Source organism: Bidens hawaiensis, unplaced genomic scaffold (genome assembly GCF_021521415.1).
Source record: "Bidens hawaiensis isolate Kalapana, Puna unplaced genomic scaffold, B.hawaiensis_p1.1 tig00022343_1, whole genome shotgun sequence".
In the NCBI taxonomy this organism is placed as follows: Eukaryota; Viridiplantae; Streptophyta; class Magnoliopsida; order Asterales; family Asteraceae; genus Bidens; species Bidens hawaiensis.
In genome coordinates, this window is record NW_027493484.1 from 240,429 (window position 1) to 263,179 (window position 22,751).

Genomic DNA, 22,751 nt, shown 5'->3' on the forward strand with positions numbered 1-22,751 from the left:
GTATCACCACTAATCGGGTTATTCGGGTTAACCCGAAACCCGACTGTTTTCCAAAAATGAACCCGAAACCCGACCCTATTAGCAATTCGGGTTCCGACTCGAATTTGCTTATTCGGGTTCGGGTCGGGTCGGGTCGGGTTAATCGGGTTCGGGTATTTTGGACACCCCTATACGGATATACTTATACCCATTTCAAACAACCAAATATATAATCATCATAGTATAGTATCAGAGACATTCATACATATAAATTGTGTGTGACTTTATTGACTTGATAAAGTTTAGGGTATAATACCATTATATAAATTTATGATGATGTTATAAGATACACTGACACATATGATTCATGACTGTAACATTCGTTAATTTTAAACTCGAAAACCCGACTCATTTTAAGTTTTCGGCTTTGTTATATATATATATATATAGAGAGAGAGAGAGAGAGAGAGAGAGAAAGAGAGAAACATGATCAAATACATTTTATTCTTAATACTAAAATAGTGAGAACCAATTTGTTGTTATTATTGGGTTTATTTTTATAGTTGTTTGCTGTTATTTTTTGTTCATATTTGCTAATTTTCGATTATGAGACGCTTTAAGTATTTGCTGATTTATATTTTGTTGTTATTATAACATTTTTTTTCTTTTGTTGTTATAAGTATTTGCTGGTATTTATTGGTATTATTTTGTTCTTAATTTTGATTTTTTTTCTAATTTTTAGGCTTTTTTCTATGTTATTATAAATCATTGTTTATGTAGATTGGTATTGTAGTTGGTATTGGTTTTTACGTTCTCAATTTTTTTATGCATTAGTATTATTTCCTACGTTCTCATGTTAAGATTAAAATGTACATGAACATTCCCTGATATATATATATATATATATATATATATATATATAGGGTTGGGTTATAATGAAAACATGGTTGAGTTGTGAGAGCATTCTCATCTCATTCCCCATCCATATCTCTATAATTACACTAAAGAATACTACATTTCTCTCTCATGTTCAATTAAATAATATTTTTATATCTTTATCATTACAGTTTTCTCTCTCCTCTACTCACAACCAATCCAACAAATATTAAAAAATAAATAGGGGCAAACAACGTTCCCCAAATGTTTCCCCAAATTTACAAAAAATCACTACATATCTCTCTTCACCCTATAATTTACACTCACAATCACTCACAATCTCACCCTATAATTTACAAACTTCCCTCACATAAAAATGGGGAATGGGATGAGAATGCTCTGAAAACCATTTAAACTCTACCTAGACCACATATTCAAATAATTCTATTGATTTGTGTGGTCCATATTAAAAGTGAATAAAAAACTAAAATTAATTTCAATAAACAATTAAATTAATACAAAAAGGGCAATATAGTAAAATCACCCTACCTCTTTTCAACTTTATCTTTTTTCCCATCATTTCAATTTTCTCTTTCCTACGTTTTCTCCTACATCATCTCTTTAACCATTTTTCAACTTTCTCTTTCCTCTAACCACTTTTCAACTTTCTTTATTTCTCCCATCATTTCAACTTCTTCCCTCACAAGTTTCTGGTTAGATTTTAACAAACATATGTTAATTATATAAATAAAACATATGTTATTTTTTGGAGTAACATATGTTATAAAAAAACATATGTTAATTAACTAAAGAAAACCGGTTTGAAAAAAGATCTGGCGTATTTGAAAAAAGTGCAGGAGGAGAGAGAGAGAGAGAGAAGCAATGGGAAAAGACCACCATGCCCTTTTTTTGATTATTGAATTAAAATAATCAAATTAAATATGTGGCCTCATTTAAACCACTCATTTTGAGTTTCCAGGGTTTTCTCAACTACAGTAGGTTTTTATTCTATACTTTCCCTATATATATATATATATATATATATCCAGTTTCGTTTCATGTATTTCATGTGACATTCGTCAATTTTTATTATTTGCATTGTATTCGTTAAAGTGGCCGGTTTTATTATTCGATGTGATTTGGTTAGTTATACATATACCCATATGTTACATATTTCGTTACGTAATAGTTTTTCTTTCATAAAGTTATTTAATGATATTAATCGTTACTAATATATACATAAATAAAAATTATAAAACCCATGATTTTTATTTTATATCACATATAAACATTATTGATACATAACCAAAGTACATCATTTAATTTAGTTATGTCACATTTATTTTTACCAAAAGTTATTTTCTTATTTTTTTTAAAGATGAAAAATACATTCCTACTACATTAAAATTTTGGTCATAAATTCTTTATGATAATAATAAATTGTTTGAATATAATTTGTATGTTATAGCTTAAATTTTATGACCAATTACAAGCTCTGAATGGTATTCATGATCCATTAAGTATTTTGTCCAATCTAATTCAATTGAAACACCTTTAACTCAATTCACTTATAAATAGAGCTTCATTTCTTCTCATTTTCTCACAACTGAATTTACAAAAGATTGTTGATATTCTCTAATTTTGGTGATTTTCACCTACTTTGATTTATGAATCCAAACCGTGAAGCTCAAGATTTCTTCTTTTATTATCTAAGTTCTTCTTCCGGGTATGTCATGTTTGTATTTTCTGCTTGTTCGGGTCGTTTAGAACTTAATGTTGTACTAAAATTTATCTAATGTTAGTGTTAGTTCAACGAAAACGAACTTGACTCGCTTATGTATTTGTTCGGTTTGGTTTAGTTATTTTCTTTATCCAACATCTAAAACTAATTATTTTCATCTCACTCTCTGAAATATAATATTTTTACCATATCGGAAACGAACCAAACCTAAAGTTGAGTTCGGGTCCGACTGGAAATGAACCACTCGCTTAAACTCGTTTCAGACCGTTTTTTTATTTATTTTCTTTAAAGGCTTTTTAGTTTTTTATTATTAATCAAAAAATTATTAAAAATCATTATAAACTAAATAATATTATTTTAATGTAAATAAAACTTGTTATAAATTATTTTTATCATTTTTCACACAAAAACCAACTTTTAGTTTCCGTTAATTTCGTGAAAAACGATTAATATTATATCATTGTTTTATTTCATTAATCTTCATAGTACCCTAACTTAATTGTTTATACCGTTAAAATATGTGTTCAATAAATGTTATAATCCTCATTTTAGTAATAATTAAATAATATTGAAACCATAATAAATTCATTAAAAGTTCGTAAAGCTTAAAAATATTATTATAATAAAGTGCCCTTAAGATAATAAAATAATTCTTGATTCCTAAAACTATATTGTTCAACCTTTACAATCCCGTTAGAAATATTTAATTATTGTATTTTTCTTACTTATAGTTTGTAAGTTCGATCATTTCAATTTTTTTAATGCACTTTCGGTTGTTATTTCAAGTTTAGCTTCAATTTCAATGTGAGTTTCTCACACCCCCTTTTTAATGCTTTTACACATTTTGGGGGTAGCATATATATCCTATCAAATCAATTGTTTACTTATTCATTTATAAAACTACAATTCATATCATGGACTTGTGTATTTACTTGTTATTTGCTCATGATTGTGTGCATGGATTTCTTCGATAAGTATCCCCAATCCGAGTACGTTAGTTGGTACTAATGGGAAAGGACCTTCATTTGTTTTTTACACTTAGGACCTTGATTCGAGTGTAAAGACCCCTTATTTGCGTTTTTAGAGGTTCATGGAATTGTATAGTTCTTTTTATGTAGTATTTAAATTGTGTGAACTCGCCAACTATTAAGTTAGTTGACATTATTTTATATATATGTTACATGTACAATTATTAGAGGATGGCATGGATGAATACACTAGAATAAGGATATTTTAAATAAATATTTGAAATGTTTTACTTCATTGTATTTTATTTATTATGAACTTGTGTGTTTGATACATTCAAATGAATTAATGATAATATTAACACTTAATAGTGTCACATGTGTTTTGAGCAATCTGTTCATCATACTTAGACCATTTTTTTTGTAAGCTGGGGTCTTACAATTACCGATTCAAATAATGAAACAAATCACATCTTTTGAATAAACAAGCTACGTACCTTTAGTAGCTTGAAATTCCTTTTAAATCTAAATACAATGTTTACTACATGCCTTTATACTTTTAGGTATACTTTATTACCTCAAATATTATTATACAACTAAAAGACTTAAGAGTAATAACTTCTGTTAACATTTATAATCTTAACTGTTGTTCTAAAAAAATTATAATCCTAACTAACGGCCACAATTCACAATAACAATTGTAGTTAATGACTACAATTAAGTGAATTCACAACCAACAGAGGTATAATAGATCAAGTATTCAAGTTATAATCTTTAACAGCATCATTAAATCGAAAACTTGTTTGGACATTTTTTAAGCTATCACTATGGAGTGTGAGTTAATGGAGGTGTTAAGAGGGTGTAAAATTGATCTAGAGCGGGTTTTTGATGCATACAAAAGGTATCGGACACGAGTAAGAAGAGTGATTCATGTAGCGAGACTCATGTCAAAATTTAACCGAACTACAACCGTTAGTTTTAAAAAAATGCCAAACAAGTGTTGGATTTAATGACAGTCATGTTAATGATTTTAAGTTGATCTATTCACAAAAAATTTGTTGCTTCCATTAACTGAATTATCTTAGAAGACTTCTATCCAATCCATTAAACAATGAACGTTTTCATTATGATTTCTAGGTGTTTTTACTTTCTAAGAATAACTAACATGGTGGATTTTCTTTTATCAATCAATTCATTAAATCGTAGTGTTTATATCCAGATGGAAGAAAAACACGCAACAAGTTATGCCGCTAGTCGTTTTTGAATAGCAAAACTAAGTTGTTTTAAAATAACATTAATAGATTTTAGGGTTATAACATTACTATTAATGACCCGGTGGACATGACTAAGTAGCTCCATAGCCACATACGCAAATAAATCAAATGTATCAAATGCGAAAAGTATAAACACGCATTGGTTGTTAAGACACGTTTTCTCGTGTATTGTCACATTGCATAGAAACAACTTTCAACACAATCAGACCACTATGAAAACACTACTCCCCAAACTTACAAAAGGAAAATAACCTTTGTTAGATCTGCACGCCTCTTCCAACTAGTCGGTCAAAAAAGTCACAAGTGCTTATTACTTAACAAAATTTCGTTCTATTCAAATAATTTACCTAACAAATTTATATTCTTGAACATTTTAAGGTTTTTGCTTTAAACAACTTTAGTGCAACCGGTTGTTGGGGACTTCGAAAGGCTTATCACCCCATACAACCCAACTTACCCGAGTTCGAATCCTAGAACAATAGTGTTCTCCCCTGTTAGTGGCATACACTTGTTGTAATTGAATCGGGATCCCCATGAAGTTCCCACAAAATTCTTGCCACATGTGTGGTTCGAACTAGGAGTGAACAAGTTAACCGTCATAACGGTTAACCGAACCAAACCGACATAACCGAACCGATTTTAACCAATAACCGACATAAACGGTGGGTTGGGTTAATGAATTTTCGAACAACGCAAAATGCAGGCCGATTTTGCTTAAAGATAATTTCAAACTCGCCCTAACCGAACCGACCCATTTACAAGATTCTCAACTTTATGGAGTACAATTATAAGACGTTGATAAATTGGAGGAAAACAGAAGAAGGTAATAAACTAATATGCTTGTATTTTTACTAATAAAATGCATTGATTTTTTTTTTGTCACTAGCGAACAAAACAAGTAAGAACTCTTTCGTTGAAGATAAAAATTGGGATTAACTTCTACCAAATATATTGTCAGATTGTACCATTTTACTGTTTTTAGTTCAACTTTTGTTATCGAATTAACTTGAATTTCATTGTTGGATAACATCATGCCATATGGTTTGAACATTTGGTATTAATATTATGTATATATACATTGTTGGATTGTATCATATCCTTTTCTTTTTGGGTAACATTTGGTACAAACTTTTAGGCCCAGTTACATTGTTTTGGTCATGGTTAACAGACCCATAACCGAATAGCTAAAACCTTCTAAACCAATTAACTGAAACCGTCATAACAGATCGCTTATGGTTATCTACTTATCTATTAACTGATATATCGGTTATAGTTATTGGTTTGGCCCAAAACCGCCACAAACCGACCCATGCACATCCTAGCTCAAACCCTAATACATACCGCTTGTCTCACATTTAATCCCATTAAAATTTGCCAACTGCCTATGCCAAGAATCATTATCATTGACATTTATACTCTTCTAACATTGTAAGTAATAAACATTCACCACCTAATTCTATCTACTATAAATGTTGAAACCAGGGTCGACTCAACGTGTTTGGAGGTCTAAACTTAACTAAAATGTTGAGATTTTTTTTTCTTTTTTTATGCATATAATAACTATAGAGAGTATCCAAGAATTATGGAATATGAGTGATATGCAGTGATAATGGGTACGTGACATTCCTCCTTAACTTATGGCCCATCACTCTAATATTAATTCTAAAAAAACCCCACTTTCAAAACTCATAAAACAAACTTATGTTTTAAATTGAGGCCTATAAAACCGGAGGTATAAAATGTTGGGTTTATTTAGCTTACCCAGAAAACGTTGAAGCATTTAAATGACATAAATATACCAAGGTTGCAAAAGTTGCAAGGCGGACCCTAGGCGGCCGACTGGGGAGTTAGGTGTACTCGAAGTACTCGAGGAGTACTCGGAAATGATAAATATAAAGACAATTATTTTTTAGATATTATATATATGTCAAATATCATAAGTATACTAATATTTATAATAAAATAAGTAAATATCAATATAACTAATAGAACTACATTTCTAAATAATAAATTTATTCAAAAATTTTCTATTCGTTAACTAAAAAAGTGTTATTCTATTTTTAGTATTATAGAAATATAAATAATGTTTTATTTTATAAGTCAAAATTGGCCAAAATTGCCCGTCTAGATGTGATTTTGGCTGATGTTTATCACATTTGATCGATTCTTAAGAACTAGACGGAGTTAAAGAAACTCTCCTCAACATCGTACCTTGTAGCGAGTACTCATGAAATACTCGGCCTTAAAAACCTACTTTTACAACGTTGAAAAATACCATATCCGACATTTTATAACCCTCCGTAATAACGTGAGGCCACCACCTAACCCATTTTCTTTCTTCGGAGTGAACACCATTTTAATTCCAACTCACGTCTCACTTAATTGCTGCCCACACACATACACACTTACCTTCTACACGCAATCCATATATTCTACTCTTTCTTCACAACTTATATTATTATTATTATTATTAATCTAATTCAGAAAACTTCATTCTTCATATTCATCTCTATTATCTTCGGTTGAACAACAACAATTACTTCTTCAACCGAAGAACAATATAGAACTACTTTATCGTATCGTATCATATCGTATCGAATGACGGACATCAGAGCGTATAGATGGAGCTTCATGTTGAGACTTGCAACGGTCATGATGATGTTATTATTAGCGTCGGTGTTGGCTTCAGCTGAACGAAGCGTAGTAACTGACGTGGCGGCAGTTACAGTTACAGATGAACTGGAAACTGTGGATATTTTGAAACTGGTGAAGAGTTTGTTTGTTAAAACAGATGGATCTGGCTATCATCATGTGTGGCCTGTAAGTTATTATTATCTAGCATACTAACATATGATTTATGAATAAATAAGATAAGACAGATTATAATCAAAAAATACGAAACTAAGAATAAACATGGTTAAGTTTGGGCTTACGCTGGTTTCAGAGTCTAGTTTGGGCGTTTCACTCGGAAATCATACCACCGGCTGCCATTTGACAGTCACGGTCGTTGTGCCGCCACAAGAGTATAACTCTCTGGTGTAACACACGGTGGGACGAAAACACGGGTGGACTCGAGATCCGAACTAACAACCTCGTAAGGCCTAACTTAAATCATTCATTGTTAATATTCACTTAAAATGACACAAGTACGAATCAAACTTAGTTCTCTGCTAACCCGAACCTTCCACCACCACTTAGAACACAAGTGGGGATAGTTAGAGACAATGTTAGATACCAAATGCTTTATAAAATATGAATAGATAAAGATGAGAATTTAGTGACCTCTTTTCTTCACATAATTATGCCTTTTGAGAATTGAGATAAGGCTCGTTTATAGCTCTAATTTTAAACTTGAGTAATTTTTCAAGCTTGGTTCTAATCATTTATTATTTATTAATTATTTAATTATTTTATTTGAATACTTTTGTATATATTTAGATATATATAAACATATATATAATTATAAGTTTGATTTTAAATATAATATATATTAGTTAATAAGTTCTCTATATAACAATAGTTATTATATAAATATATTAAACAAACGCTTATTTAGGCTCACAAGCTAACTCAGACTTGTTTATTAAATGAGTCTCAATAAAAGCTCGAGCTCGTTTAAGTTTGACTCGATTTAAATTTTAATAAGCTGATCTCAAGTAACTCAGGTGCGACTAACTCATTTAGGGTTCATTTGATCTAAATTCAATATGAAGAACAAATTTAAGGCTATTATTATTATATTAAATTTATAGCCAATAAGGTAGTGGTTGGATCTTTGATACTTTTTTTGATATGTAAGGTGAATTATTACATCACGTTTCAAGTTGCAGGAATCATCACTTTCAGCTTTATTGACGTCTGTTTATAAAAAGTCAAATTTAAATATGACAAAATCCACCTAACTAAAAGACACCAAAGTGGATCTTATAATGGAAATAATTATGTAGGTTTTATCCATGAGAATTTATCACTAAAATGGTAATTATTATTCATTTTTCAAGATCTTAAATTAATTATGCTAAGCTACTAATTGAACTATGATACTAATCATTTGACAAATTGACAATTTGTTAAATATATACAAGTTCCAAAGTTTTTTTTACATGAATCATGCCTTTTTCTTTCTTGGTATGGTTGACTGTTGACCTTGGCCTTACTATACCAAATGCATTATTAAAAGTTAATCATTCAAAAATGTAAAATTTAACATTCATAAAACATGATAAACAGGAAAATGAATTTGTGTGGAATCATTATTCATTTTTCAAGATTTGTAATTACAAATTTGTTATTTACCTAACTATAGTTTCATTAATTAGACTCGATAACACACGATTATGCTAACCGTTTGTTCATTAATCACGAGACACGCTATCAATCGAGTGATGATACTAAATTACTAATCATTTAAAAAGTTGACAAATTTTTAAATATGTACAGAGTCAAGTATCTGTAACTGCCATCATTCATATGAAGTAGCAAGTTAATAAAGTTTTATTACATGAATCATGCCTTTTCTTTCTCTGTTTCTTGGTGTGGTTGACCGTTGATCTTGCTTTACTGTACCAAATGTCCAAATAGACTATTATTAACAATTCAAGAATGAAATATTAACATTAACATTCATAAAATATGATATACAGGAAATGGAATTTGGATGGAAAATTGTTCTTGGTAGTTTTATTGGATTTTGTGGAGCGGCATTTGGGAGTGTTGGTGGAGTCGGAGGTGGTGGGATATTCGTGCCAATGCTTACTCTAATCATTGGTTTTGATGCTAAATCCGCTACTGCGATTTCAAAATGTAAGAATACATTACATCCAAATATATAATTATAAACTCACATGATTTGCGTTTAAAACTTGTATGTATTTCAGGTATGATCATGGGTGCAGCAGCCTCAACTGTTTATTACAATCTTAAGTTAAGGCATCCGACACTTGATATGCCGATTATTGATTATGATTTGGCATTGCTTATTCAGCCAATGTTGATGCTTGGAATAAGTATTGGAGTTGCGTTTAATGTGATTTTTGCTGATTGGATGGTTACGGTTTTGTTAATTATTCTTTTTATAGGTATTGTTATGCTCTAACTGTATATTTGTATTTCAGTTATAAATATGGTAAAATGACATTTCAATTATATATGGTGAATATACAGGCACATCAACGAAGGCCTTCTTTAGAGGTGTTGAAACATGGAAAAAAGAAACAATCATGAAAAAGGTAATGCATAGGTTCATTTCAGTGTTCGTGAACCATTCGGTGGGAAGTTCGTCTATTTAATAAACGTACGAACATGAATAAAAAATTTGTTCATTTAGTTAAACCAATGAACATGGACACTTGTCTCTTTGTTTACATTAAGTTATGTTCGTTAGTTTACGTTTGTTTAAGTTTGTACGTTTGCGTTCGTTAATATACTTATTTAAACTTTTTGGGCCTATTATAGTGTCTAGTCCTAATAAATTTTTAGGCCCAACACATTGTTCTTCACATTACTTTTAATTGGTTTTAGCTCAGTTGTGTTTGCTCATCTATGTCCAGTTATGCTTATCATTCATTTACGTTTGTGAACCATTCGTTTTTTATACTACTGTTATTGAACGAAACAACATGCTCATTTTCTTAACAATTGAACACCAACAAGAAAACCCTGTTTATTTAACTGTTCGTGTTTGATTGTTTGTTCGGTTTAGGTTAAACAAACGAGCACGAAGATGCTCCATTCGAGTTTGTTCGGCTCGTATACAAGCCTATCGACAGGTTCTAATCATTTGAGGAAATAGTAGTTAAAAAGTGACCAAAAGGAACACTTTTTGTTGAAATGCAAGTATTTGCTTACACATGTATTATCGGTTTTGTTGCAGAAGATATGAAACAGATTATTTGACCCCTAATAGTTACATAATCTGTTCATCCGAGCATTAAACTAAATATCACGACTACGTATCGCTACTTTCTGCTTCTTTAAAAATAATAAAACTTCTAAGCCTAAGTTTTTTTTCTAATTTTTTTCAAATTTCAGGAGGCTGCTAAGCGCTTGGAGAGCAATGGTAGGTTTTTTTGCCACTAAATATGCCTTGATTGCAAAAATTATTTATTATATTACTAAATTCCACCATTTTATATAAACTACAGACGGAGGCGAGGCAGAATACAAGATTCTACCTGGCGGTCCTAGCAACGGAAGTTCAACCAAACCCGAAAGAACATTGAAAGAAGAGGTGAAAACACTGCAGAAAAGCCTGATTATATTATATAATTTCTTTTTTTTTAAGAATATATTTTTAATAAATAAACATCTCAGGTTCCTGTCCTTGAGAATGTTTGTTGGAAAGAACTTGGCCTTCTTGTCTTTGTTTGGATTTCATTCCTCGGTCTGCAAATCGGGAAGGTAATTAAGTTATAACATAACTTCAAACGTTACATTCGTTGTATTCATTTCATATATTTTACATTTTTAGTTAGTTTTATTATTTTATGAACTTACGAACATTTTTGCATATGTTGGTAACAGAATTATACATCTACTTGTTCACTATGGTATTGGGTGCTAAACTTATCACAGGTATACTTATATATCACATTACATAATATTCCAATAATATTATCAGTTACATAGTTTTGATATTGTTTATTGTTTGTGTAGATTCCAATTTCTTTTGGAATATCCGGTTATGAGGCGGTTTGTTTATATAAAGGAACAGGAACAATATCATCAATAGGAGTATCAGACAGCAACCTTACCATAGGACAACTGGTCTTGTATTGTTCTTGTGGTGTTCTAGCTGGTTTGGTTGGTGGTTTACTCGGTCTAGGTGGCGGTTTTATTATGGGCCCACTCTTTTTGGAGCTTGGAGTACCTCCACAGGTTTCAAGTGCAACAGCCACATTTGCAATGACGTTTTCGTCCTCTATGTCGGTTGTTGAATACTACCTTCTAAAGCGGTTCCCGGTTCCTTATGGTAAGTTCGTAGGTTTATATAGTAAACGGGTCAAACGGGTTGGAATATGTCTGAAATAATATACTTCTTGTAGTTATATTTTGTCACCCCAATAAGTATAAAAGAAATTAACTTTCTGGGAAAAAGTCTTTTGGGTCAACCCAACCCGACTCATTCAACGTGTAGTAAGGTTTTTAACGAACCGAACGAACACGAATCAAGCATGTTTGTGTTCGCTAGTGTAACTTTAACCGAACAAATGATCGAATACAAACAATTAAACGAATAGTTTTTCATGTCCATGCTCGTTCATTAAGAAAATGAACATGTTCGTTCGTGTTTGTTCATTAATTGTATAAACGAACGATTCATAAACATAAACGATGACATGAAGTCAAAGATTTTAAAAGCAGGTGTGTCATGGGATATAGTATAGATAATAAAATAAAATTTACTATTATTTAATGATAAAATAAAATTTATAAAATAAAATTTACTATTATTTAATGGGTGTAAACAAACAAATATAAATGAACGTAAATTAGCTAAACATAACCGAGCCTAAACGAATGAGCGTGACATGTGTTCATGTCCGTTTATTTAATTAAATGAACACAAAATTTTGTTCATGTTAGTTCATTTATTAAAAAACCAAAAATGAACGATTTCCCGCCAAACGGTACATGAACAATATACTGAATGTTCAGTTCATGTTAACATGTACAAAAAGTTAGTTATTACCCCAACCTGCTATCTTTATCCAAACCGCTTATATGAATATTTATATTTGCAGCCGCGTATTTTCTACTTGTGGCAACAATTGCTGCATTTATCGGACAACATGTTGTGAGAAGGCTCATTGTGATATTAGGACGCGCTTCCCTTATAATATTCATCCTCGCCTTCACTATATTCGTTAGTGCGATATCATTAGGTGAGATCATTATTGTTTATTTACCAAAAATATAAATTTATAGAAAAGTGAAATTGCATATAATGTATATATGTGTGAACCCTCGGGTGGGCAAAAGTGATATTGCACAAATTTTGACATTATTTTACTAATCTCGTGAAAATAACGTTAAAAGTGGCGGAAGGTTAATCATGCATCATGTGGTGGCGTTGATAGCCGAAAGACAATGGTACATGCACCAATCGGTCGGTGTCCCGATGGTTGAGTGTTATGTGCCTTATGTCCATGGCTTGATGCAAAACTACTATCGAGCCGAGGGTCTCACCGGAAGCAGTCTCTCTATCTCTATGGGGTAAGGGTAAGGCTGTCCACATCTTACCCTTCTCAGACCCTACCATAACTTTGCTATTGGTGGGATATACTGAGTACGATGATAATGATGATGATGATGAATTTATTGAAAAGTTAGTGAAAATATACTAAAAATGGGAAACTTATGTTTTTTATAGGTGGAGTTGGAATCTCAAACATGATTGGGAAATTTGAGAGACACGAATACATGGGATTTGAGGATCTTTGCAAGTACGAGGTTTAAAACTAGATTAAAAAACATTTCTCAAACTAGAATTTATAAGAATTCTAAGTTGTGGTGACTTGTACCTCGTGCTGTGGAGGATGTACTGTGCCGCAAAGGACCTGGCTAGTTTAAGGTTGTTTCATTTGTACCAAATCCATTTTAGATTCAAATTGTTTTTGAACTTTGATGTTAATACACCAACGATTGTGCCATTGTGGGACTCTATTGGATACTTTATTTATTGTTGTTCTTTCTAACGAAATGTTGAACATTTCGTCGAAAAATGTTCTATGATTGTGTTTGAGTATGATTGTGTTTGAGTTCATGCATATAAATTTATGGGTTGTTTTTCATAAAAAAATCACAATTTATGGGTTTTACTTCGGCGTGTTTTCATTTTAATCATTAGTTATATCGTTATACGACAACGACTATATCCACTAGTTAGATAATCATTAGTTATATCTTTATACGACAACGACCATATCCACTAGTTAGATACAGGGAGAGCCCGTGGGTCAACGAAATGAAGATAGGGCTTCAGATCCACTCTTAGTTAAGACCTCTAAATTATAAAAAAAACAAAAGAAAACCCATTATTTATATATATATATATATATATATATATATATTCAACATATTGGAAATAAATACATTTATTGGTTTTGTGTTAAGCTTGTGAGTTGCTAACTCGCAAATCATGAGTCTATATATATATATATATACATATATATATATATATGTTTAAGTTCAAGAAAGAAATCAAATTATTGTAAGAAATGATAGAAATGAATATGAGCCACTAGTTTTATTTTAGGTTTTAAATATTTAAAAATATATATAAAAGATCTAAATGCAACAATAAATGCATTCTCTCTCTTCAATTAATACAACTAATATAATCATAATAAATCTCTATCTAATTAATATATCTACTAATTTATCTATAATAATTAAAAAGATAAAAACACTACTTTAGTTTTATTTTTTATTTACACATTCTTCATTTTATTCAACATAAATACAATTTATTCATATAATACTATTCTTTATATTAAAAAAATAATTTTCACTCAATTTATTAGCATGTTTTTTAACACTAAATATCAAAACATAATATATATATTTTTTTCAATTGGTATGCCTATAAAAATTATTGTCATAAATAATAATAAAAAAATATCATACAAATGTGTCCATTAAATATAAACAATAAATATATAACCTACACAAAGTTATATAACCTACATTTGTTTTGAGCGATAAAAACGTACAACATGCAAAAAACATACAACTTACATATGTAATTCGAGATTAATAATTATATAAACTACACAAAGATACACATATCCTACACATGCGTAGGTTATATGTTTTTCGTATGTAGGTTATATGTTTTTTTATATGTTTTGTGTAGTTTGTATATTTTTTATTGACATGTAATGCAAACATGTGTAAGATAGTTTTTTGTATTATTCATCACAATGTAATTACGTGTTGATGGATATTGATATGTTGAGTTTGAAGAAATTGGTTTTGAATAAAAAGAAATTAATGTATGAATAAATTGTATTTGTGTAAGATAAAATTTTCGTGTGTAGATTATATGTTTTTCGTGTGTAGGTCATATGTTTGCGTGTGCGTGTGTATTTCATTGATGATAAATTTGTGTGTAGGTTATATGTTTTTCGTGTGTAGGTTATATGTTGTCTTATTCTTAGAACAAGTGCAGATTATACATTTTTGTGTAGGTTGTATGTTTTTTGTTGATTTTTAATGCAAACACATGTAAAATAGTTTTTTTGGTATTATTTATTATAATGTAAGTATGTTTTGATGAATATTAATATATTGAGTTGGAAGAAATTAGTTTTGGATAGAAAAATTTTTTAATGTATGAATAAATTATACTTGTGTAGGATAAAAATTCAAGACACAAAAAATAAGTTATAAAATAAATGAGTTATTAATATTTTTCAATTATAATAATTTAATTAGTTATATTAATTAAGTAAATAAGTATTATGGTTTATTATTTATATTAATTGAAGAAAGAGAATAATTAATACTTTCCTTATTTAGCTTTAAGCATTTAAAACTTAAAACAAAACTAGTGGTCCATATTCATTTCTTACATTTCTTGCAATAATATCATTTCTCTCTTGAACCATCCTATATAAATATATATATATATATATATATATATATATATATATGTGTATATATATATATAGGGGTGGGATCTAGAGAGAACTCTTCTAAATGAGAGAACTAGAGAACTCTATTATTTCCATTGATTTCACCTAATCAAAATTAAAAAAAAATAATCTGATAACAAGACCCGTTTTTATTAGGAAATGGGCAATAAGGAATTACCAAAGTATAACAAAAACCCGCCCAAAACCGTCGCATTCTATCTCTCCCCTCTCTATCCCTCTCTACAGATCTCACGCACATCATCCCAACCTAGGGTTTCTTCAAACCAGACGAACACAATTAAAACCAGCCGATTAAACGCGAAGAACACACAATCGAAGCCGAATAACACTACCAGGTAATCATTCAATAGCCGATTCTCTGTTTTTCGTGATTTATATCTCAAAATCGGGTAACAATATGTTGTTAATAGCTCGTATACGTGTGATTGCACATATGTATTACACGATATCATTAGTATATTACACATAATCGAAGCGAACATATGATATTTCTGTGCGTTTTGGTTGTTAGTCAAACATTATTTTGTCTATACCAATACACATACGCATTATTCTATGTTCTTCGTGATTTATATCTCAAAATCGGGTAATAATATGTTGATAATACCTCGTATACGTGTGATTGCACATATGCATTACATGATTCATTAGTATATTACACATAATCGAAGCGAACATCTGATATTACTGTGCGTTTTGATTGTGAGTCAAACATTATTTTGTGTATACCACTACACATACGCATTATTATATGTTTTTCGTGATTTATATCTCAAAATCGGGTAACAATATGTTGTTAATAGCTCGTATACGTGTGATTGCACATATGTATTACACGATATCATTAGTATATTACACATAATCGAAGCGAACATATGATATTGCTGTGCGTTTTGGTTGTGAGTCAAACATTATTTTGTGTATACCAATACACATACGCATTATTCTATGTTTTTCGTGATTTATATCTCAAAATCGGGTAACAATATGTTGATAAAAGCTCGTATACGTGTGATTGCACATATGTATTACATGATTCATTAGTATATTACACATAATCGAAGCGAACATCTGATATTACTGTGCGTTTTGGTTGTGAGTAAAACATTATTTTGTGTATACCACTACACATACGCATTATTATATGTTTTTCGTGATTTATATCTCAAAATCGGGTAACAATATGTTGTTAATAGCTTGTATACGTGTGATTGCACATATGTATTACATGATTTATTAGTATATTACACATAATAGAAGCAAACGTATGATATTACTGTGCGTTATTGGTTGTGAATCAAACATTATTTCATGTATACCACTATACATACGCATTATTATCTGTTTTTCGTGATTTATATCTCAAAATCGGGTAACAATATGTTGTTAATAGCTCGTATACGTGTGATTGCACATATGTATTACATGATTCATTAGTATATTACACATAATCGAAGCAAACATATGATATTATTGTGCGTTTTTTGTTGTTACATGAGTCATTAGTAGATCGAACATTATTTTGCATATACCGCTTCACATACGCATTATACTCTGTTATATATGTATATATTTTTTTTAGCAGAGAAATAAAACGTTGATGAAAATTTACTATTTTTTTCGATTGCATATACGCGGCACATAATTACCGTGACTGATTGAGCGTTTTATAGTTAAGTTTGTAAATATACTTTAATGTTGTCTTACATGGTCATAAAATGTATATAAAATGCATAGGTGTGTTACATTATAACATGAATAGAGTAAGGAATTGTATGGTGTTTGTTTAGGTATATGTACATGCAAAATATATGAAACTTTTATCACGTTACTAATATGTGGACATAATTTATACAGGTATTAACAAGAAAAAGATGACAATTTTAAAACTTACAAAGAAAGGCAAACCAAACGAAACAGAATCTGAAACCGGAAGGCCAATACAAGTACCTAATTGGATAACGACGAGCACACGGATCATGTGGTAAAAAAGATAAGAGTCGTATATAGCAAAAAATAAATAAATAAAACACAGCCGACTGCAGTTACAGAAACAGGTAAGTTATGATGTTTATATTTTTTTGTTATTTTTAAAAGCATGAAATGGTCAACTGTATATTTTTTTTTTTGTTTTTTTTAATTTTATATGTTCATTTATTTCTTTTACACTTATAGAAAAATCAAAGAAGTCACGGTCATCAGGGCATAAAAGGAGTAGGACATCGAATCAAGGAATATCGTCGGACGTTGAGGATGAAAGTCCAGGTAAAAAACTCTCAAACGCACACATACTTGTTAACACGTATTATATACATATATGATATTTCATATATTTTACAGCAAAAGTTGTATCAAGATCATCAAAACGTGCATGCGTTTTGAGACGTGGAACACTGGATGTTGACGTATCCAAAAGCAATGAAGGTGAGTACATGAGCATTATATGTTGTATTACACCTATGCACTACCAATTAATGTAGATACAGTATTAAATTCGTCTTATACGTTTACGCATATAGCACATACGCATTACCGATGAGTCGAACGTTTACGCGGATATGGTGTATTAAACATTAATGCGGACTTCATGTAGTGTGCATATGCATTGCTTACGCATTATTTATATCGTTAGTGTAATACGTATATGCATTACATGATTTAATGTGTCTTATACGTTTACGCGTATAACACATACGCACTACCGATGTGTTAGACATTTACGCGTATACGTGTATATTAAATGTTGATGCAGATATCATGTATTGCGTGTATGCAATGCATATGTATTGTACGCATCATTATTGCAATACGTATACGCATTACAGTAAGAAATGCACATGCGTACTACTGTTGTATTTCACGTTTAAGCGGATTCATTGTATTACGTGTACGAAAGCGCATACGTATTACGACCTGTTAGATGTAGGCCATAATCATGTATGACATGTGTTTAGATATGTATACATATTTGCGTTATTAGTGTATTAAACATACGTGTTACCTGTGTTTTAACAGGTAGAAAGAAAACCGCCAAGGGAAAGAGAACAGTGGCAAAAACAGTACGAAGGATGTGGGTTACGGACTCGCTCGTCACCAAAACAGCTATTCTCATTCATCGAAGGGTTGTCAAGGACACAACGTGACGCCGTTCGAAGCATAGGGTTTGAGAAAATGCTACAATTAAAAGTAAACGGTATACCGGCTGGACTTGGGCATTTCGTGGTTGATAAGTTCAACGCGGCTAATATGGAGATTGATTTGGGTGCCAATAAGCTCAAAATAGATAACGACACAATCCACCAATTGATCGGGATACCAAACAACGGTATACAGTTATCGTCGACTAAGTGTACCAAGAAGTTTGTAGGAATACAAAAAACTTGGAAAAAAAGGTATCCGGGAACATATGTCACACCAACCGAGATAGCTGAAAAGATTGAAGATAATCGTGATGACGGTGGGATGATGTTCAAGCGTGACTTTTGGCGATGTTCCTTAGCGCGATGGGTGAGATTCAACAGACGGGGAAGTGCAAGCTTGAATTCATTCATCACATAAGAGACGACACAAACATCTATGATATTGATTGGTGCTCCTTCATCGTCGATTCAATAAAAAAATGCAAGTCTGATTGGAGAAGATGCGATCTGAAATCAATATTCACTGGCCCGTTGACGATACTAGTGGTACGAATTTCATTAAATAAATTATTGTAAATTTTTTTAGCATTATTAAACGTGCATGTATCTAACGGTTGTAAAAAAATGACAGTTAACCTATGTGGATAGAGTCGCATCTCCCGGGTTTAATTTGGAACGTAGCATGAGCCCGATAAAATTTTGGAGCATGGCAAATCTGAAAAAAAAAATGAAAGGTTAGAAAAGAAACATGGAGGTTTTGGACAGGGTGAGATTAGGGACATGTATTTGGGCGTGGATGGAGATGAAAGCGAGGACGAAATAGAGACTAACACGCCTACAAATCTGTATAGCCCGAATGATCTGACGGTACGAGTTACAACCATCACACGTGTATATATTTAGTATAATGGGACTATTAGCATTAATAACTTATAATATGCTTTTTTTATTAACAGGGACACGTGAACAAGCTTGACACGCTATTCGAATCTGCCATCAAAGACAAAAAAAATAATCGAAGGAGCTCTGCGTGAAGCACATTCGGCTTTTCCAACAATTAGCGAGATAAAGACTTTTGTTGACAGGTATAAAAATTTATACAAAGATGTTGTGAACGTCAAGGGTGACTATGCGAACGTTGATGGTAAGAAGATTGAAGACGAGGCTGAAGAGGAGGAGGGTGATAATGCGAACGTTGATGGTGAGAAGATTGAAGACGATGCTGAAGAGGAGGAGGGTGGTTTGAAGCTGGATGACGTGATAAAGAATATCACAGCTAAAACAAAATAAGTCGATTATGAAAAACCGAGTTTCAGTCTCGGTTTCAGCTCCCAAGAATCAGGTGGCATGGACACCGACGCGAATGCTAATGAAAACACGGGTATAGTGTCGTGCCAACCGGTTGACATAGAACAGATGATGAGTGATGAAGAAATGATGGTTTGTCGGTACCTAAGAGGACTAATAGAGTTTAAAAAGAATAATGAAAGAAAGAGCACAAGGTCGAAATCTACAGAAATTTCGAAGAAGGAAGAAGACGCGATTGTTAATAAAACATTCAGGTAAAAATGTTTTATTAAATTTTTATACATGTATTATGTTCGTAATTACATATGAAAACACAGTAGTGCGTATATGTAGCAATATGCACATATATTAATGCATATATGTAACGTGTTAATATGGCAGTAGCGTGTATGTGTACGGTTCATGAAACATTATGTAAGTATTGATGTTTCATGCATACACGTTATGAAGCTGGTGCATGTACACACTTACTGTATTACTGCGTATACGCATTAAAGTGTGTATACGTGCTGTTAATAATACATGCGTGAATAATACATATATGTACTATATAAACATATATATAATGTTAGTATTTGTTATCAATTTAATATTATACAGAAAGGATATGTTTGACGCCGACTATGGTGTTTTCACGAGAGCTTATTTGTTGGAATCTCTATTGCCGGGTAATACGGTTCAGCGAAGCGTGGTTGACTGTTGGGTCACGGTTTTAAACTATCAAGAACATTTTAGAAGCCCGGGATTAATAAACTATTTATTTTGTCGCACATCAACGATTGTAAGTTTACGGTATATATCACCTTAAAATAATTTGAATAACACTTATATAAATTAATGTTGAAGTGGCATTAATTAAATGTGCAAGATTGGATGGATGATTACAAAAAAGAAATCAACAGATGAACAAAGAGTAGACGCGTTTCAAAAAAACTTGTTGTCTGTGCTAAATAAGGATAAAAGCAAGATGGATTTAAGAGAGTATGATGCGGTGTTGTTGCCAATGTTTGAAAAAAATCACTTTTAATTTATGTAATCGCGTTCGACATGAGGGAAACTGGTGTTTATGTTTTTGACAACATGGCGAAGACCGTGTATGGAGTTAGAAACAGCACCGTTTACGCAGAAAAAAGTACGATGTACAAAGTGGTAAGTCAAAGCACAATATAAAAATATTATTAGCGATGAATACAATTAGGCAGTCGGTGATACACGTGCGTAGTATGTTAACAAGTTGAACGTGTAATACATTATAAATATATACTATTGTCATACACGTTTGTTATAATGATTTTTTTTTGTTTACACAGATTGACATATTCAGCAGGTACCTGACATTGGTTGAACACCCAAAGGCCAAAGAGATTAAGCGTACATGGTCGCCAACAAGAGTGAAGTTACCATGGAAAACATCAAGCAACGTAACAGATTGTGTTGTATTCGCGATGCGACACATGGAGTACTATAGAGGAGGAGATCGTGTCGAATGTGACTTCAGCGTGGAAGAAGGCAGAAAGGTAGAGCAGATCAATATTCTTAGGATGAAGTACATAGCTCGCATATTGCTTTCGGGAGTAAACAATGTAAGGGATAGCATGTTGGCGGATGCGTGAGGCCCCGTTACCGGTGCCCTACATTGGACGTTGGATTTACTCATAAACGCAGTTCTAAATATCAGAGTTAATTAAAACATTCACGGAACATTAAAACATTCATAAAACATTACATATAAATCCATAACTTGTCTTAAAATAAACATTTGTGTTGTTCAAAATACCATAACATTAAACATAAACGTCTTAAGTCTTCAGATGCCAGACTCTTATTCTACTACCATGTGCCCTCGCTCAAGCCAGCTGTCTCATTCTACTCACCTGCGTGCATACTAAAAGTCAGCCACGCTGAGTGAGTTCTAGTTAATAAGGTAATATACAATACATTCACCTACTTATACATACGCATCCGAAGATACATATTATATTCGTAACCTGTACATCTTTCTTTCGTACATATATAAATATATACATTCTTTCTTTCATTCTTTCTTTTATTCTTTCTTTACATACTTTGCATCTACCAATACTTTACATACTTATACGTTTTAAAGAGCATTACGCCCTACTGCCCCGAGTATTATTAGGGCTCGGTCCCTTTTTCTGCCTTGAGTATTATTAGCGCTCAGTCCCTTTCTGTCTTGAGTATTATTATGGCCAGTCCCTTTCTGCCTTGAGTATTAGTAGGACTCAGTCTCTTTCTGCCTTGAGTATTATTAGGGCTCAGTCCGTTTCTTCTGTATCTGGCTATCTCTTACGTTCATTCATAACATACGTACATATCATTCATACATTATGCAAAACATTATATCCATAATCATAACTTGCCAATACGTGCAATATCCGAAGATGGTTCACACACCGACAACAATCAATCACATCTTTCACATAATACATATATGGCACACACTTATCTCTTAGGATAAGGGTATTAACTAATCACATCGAGTATGCACAAAACCCCGAAACATAACAAGGAATGGGGCTAGAACTCACCTGAATGCGGTTACGTTCCCCGTTAATAGTTATTCCCTTCTTTAGCTGTGCACGACTAACTGTATAACAATTACACATATCAATTAACTATCACTACCTGTATCGCGTTTCTAGTCTAGTTATAACCCACAACGAACGGGGGTCCTGGGGCAGCGCCCCTGGTAGCGGGGTTCTAGGGGCAGCAGCCCCTAGCAGGGTCCAAGGAGCAGAGCCCCTGGCTGGAGTCGAGCTGTCTTATCACATTTTCCATTAGCATTTTGA

The 22,751-nt window shown here is 31.8% G+C and overlaps 1 protein-coding gene across 1 annotated transcript; it reads left to right on the forward strand.

Moving 5' to 3' along the window:
- Positions 1-7,237: 7,237 nt before the first annotated feature.
- Positions 7,238-13,513, forward strand: LOC143565464 (sulfite exporter TauE/SafE family protein 3-like). Its single transcript, XM_077052428.1, has 11 exons — positions 7,238-7,655; positions 9,479-9,638; positions 9,713-9,913; positions 9,999-10,063; positions 10,866-10,893; positions 10,979-11,064; positions 11,148-11,234; positions 11,358-11,408; positions 11,490-11,805; positions 12,578-12,718; positions 13,207-13,513. Exons 1-11 carry the CDS (start codon positions 7,434-7,436, stop codon positions 13,290-13,292), a joined length of 1,443 nt encoding a protein of 480 aa, XP_076908543.1. The 5' UTR covers positions 7,238-7,433; the 3' UTR covers positions 13,293-13,513.
- The last annotated feature ends 9,238 nt before the right edge of the window (positions 13,514-22,751 follow it).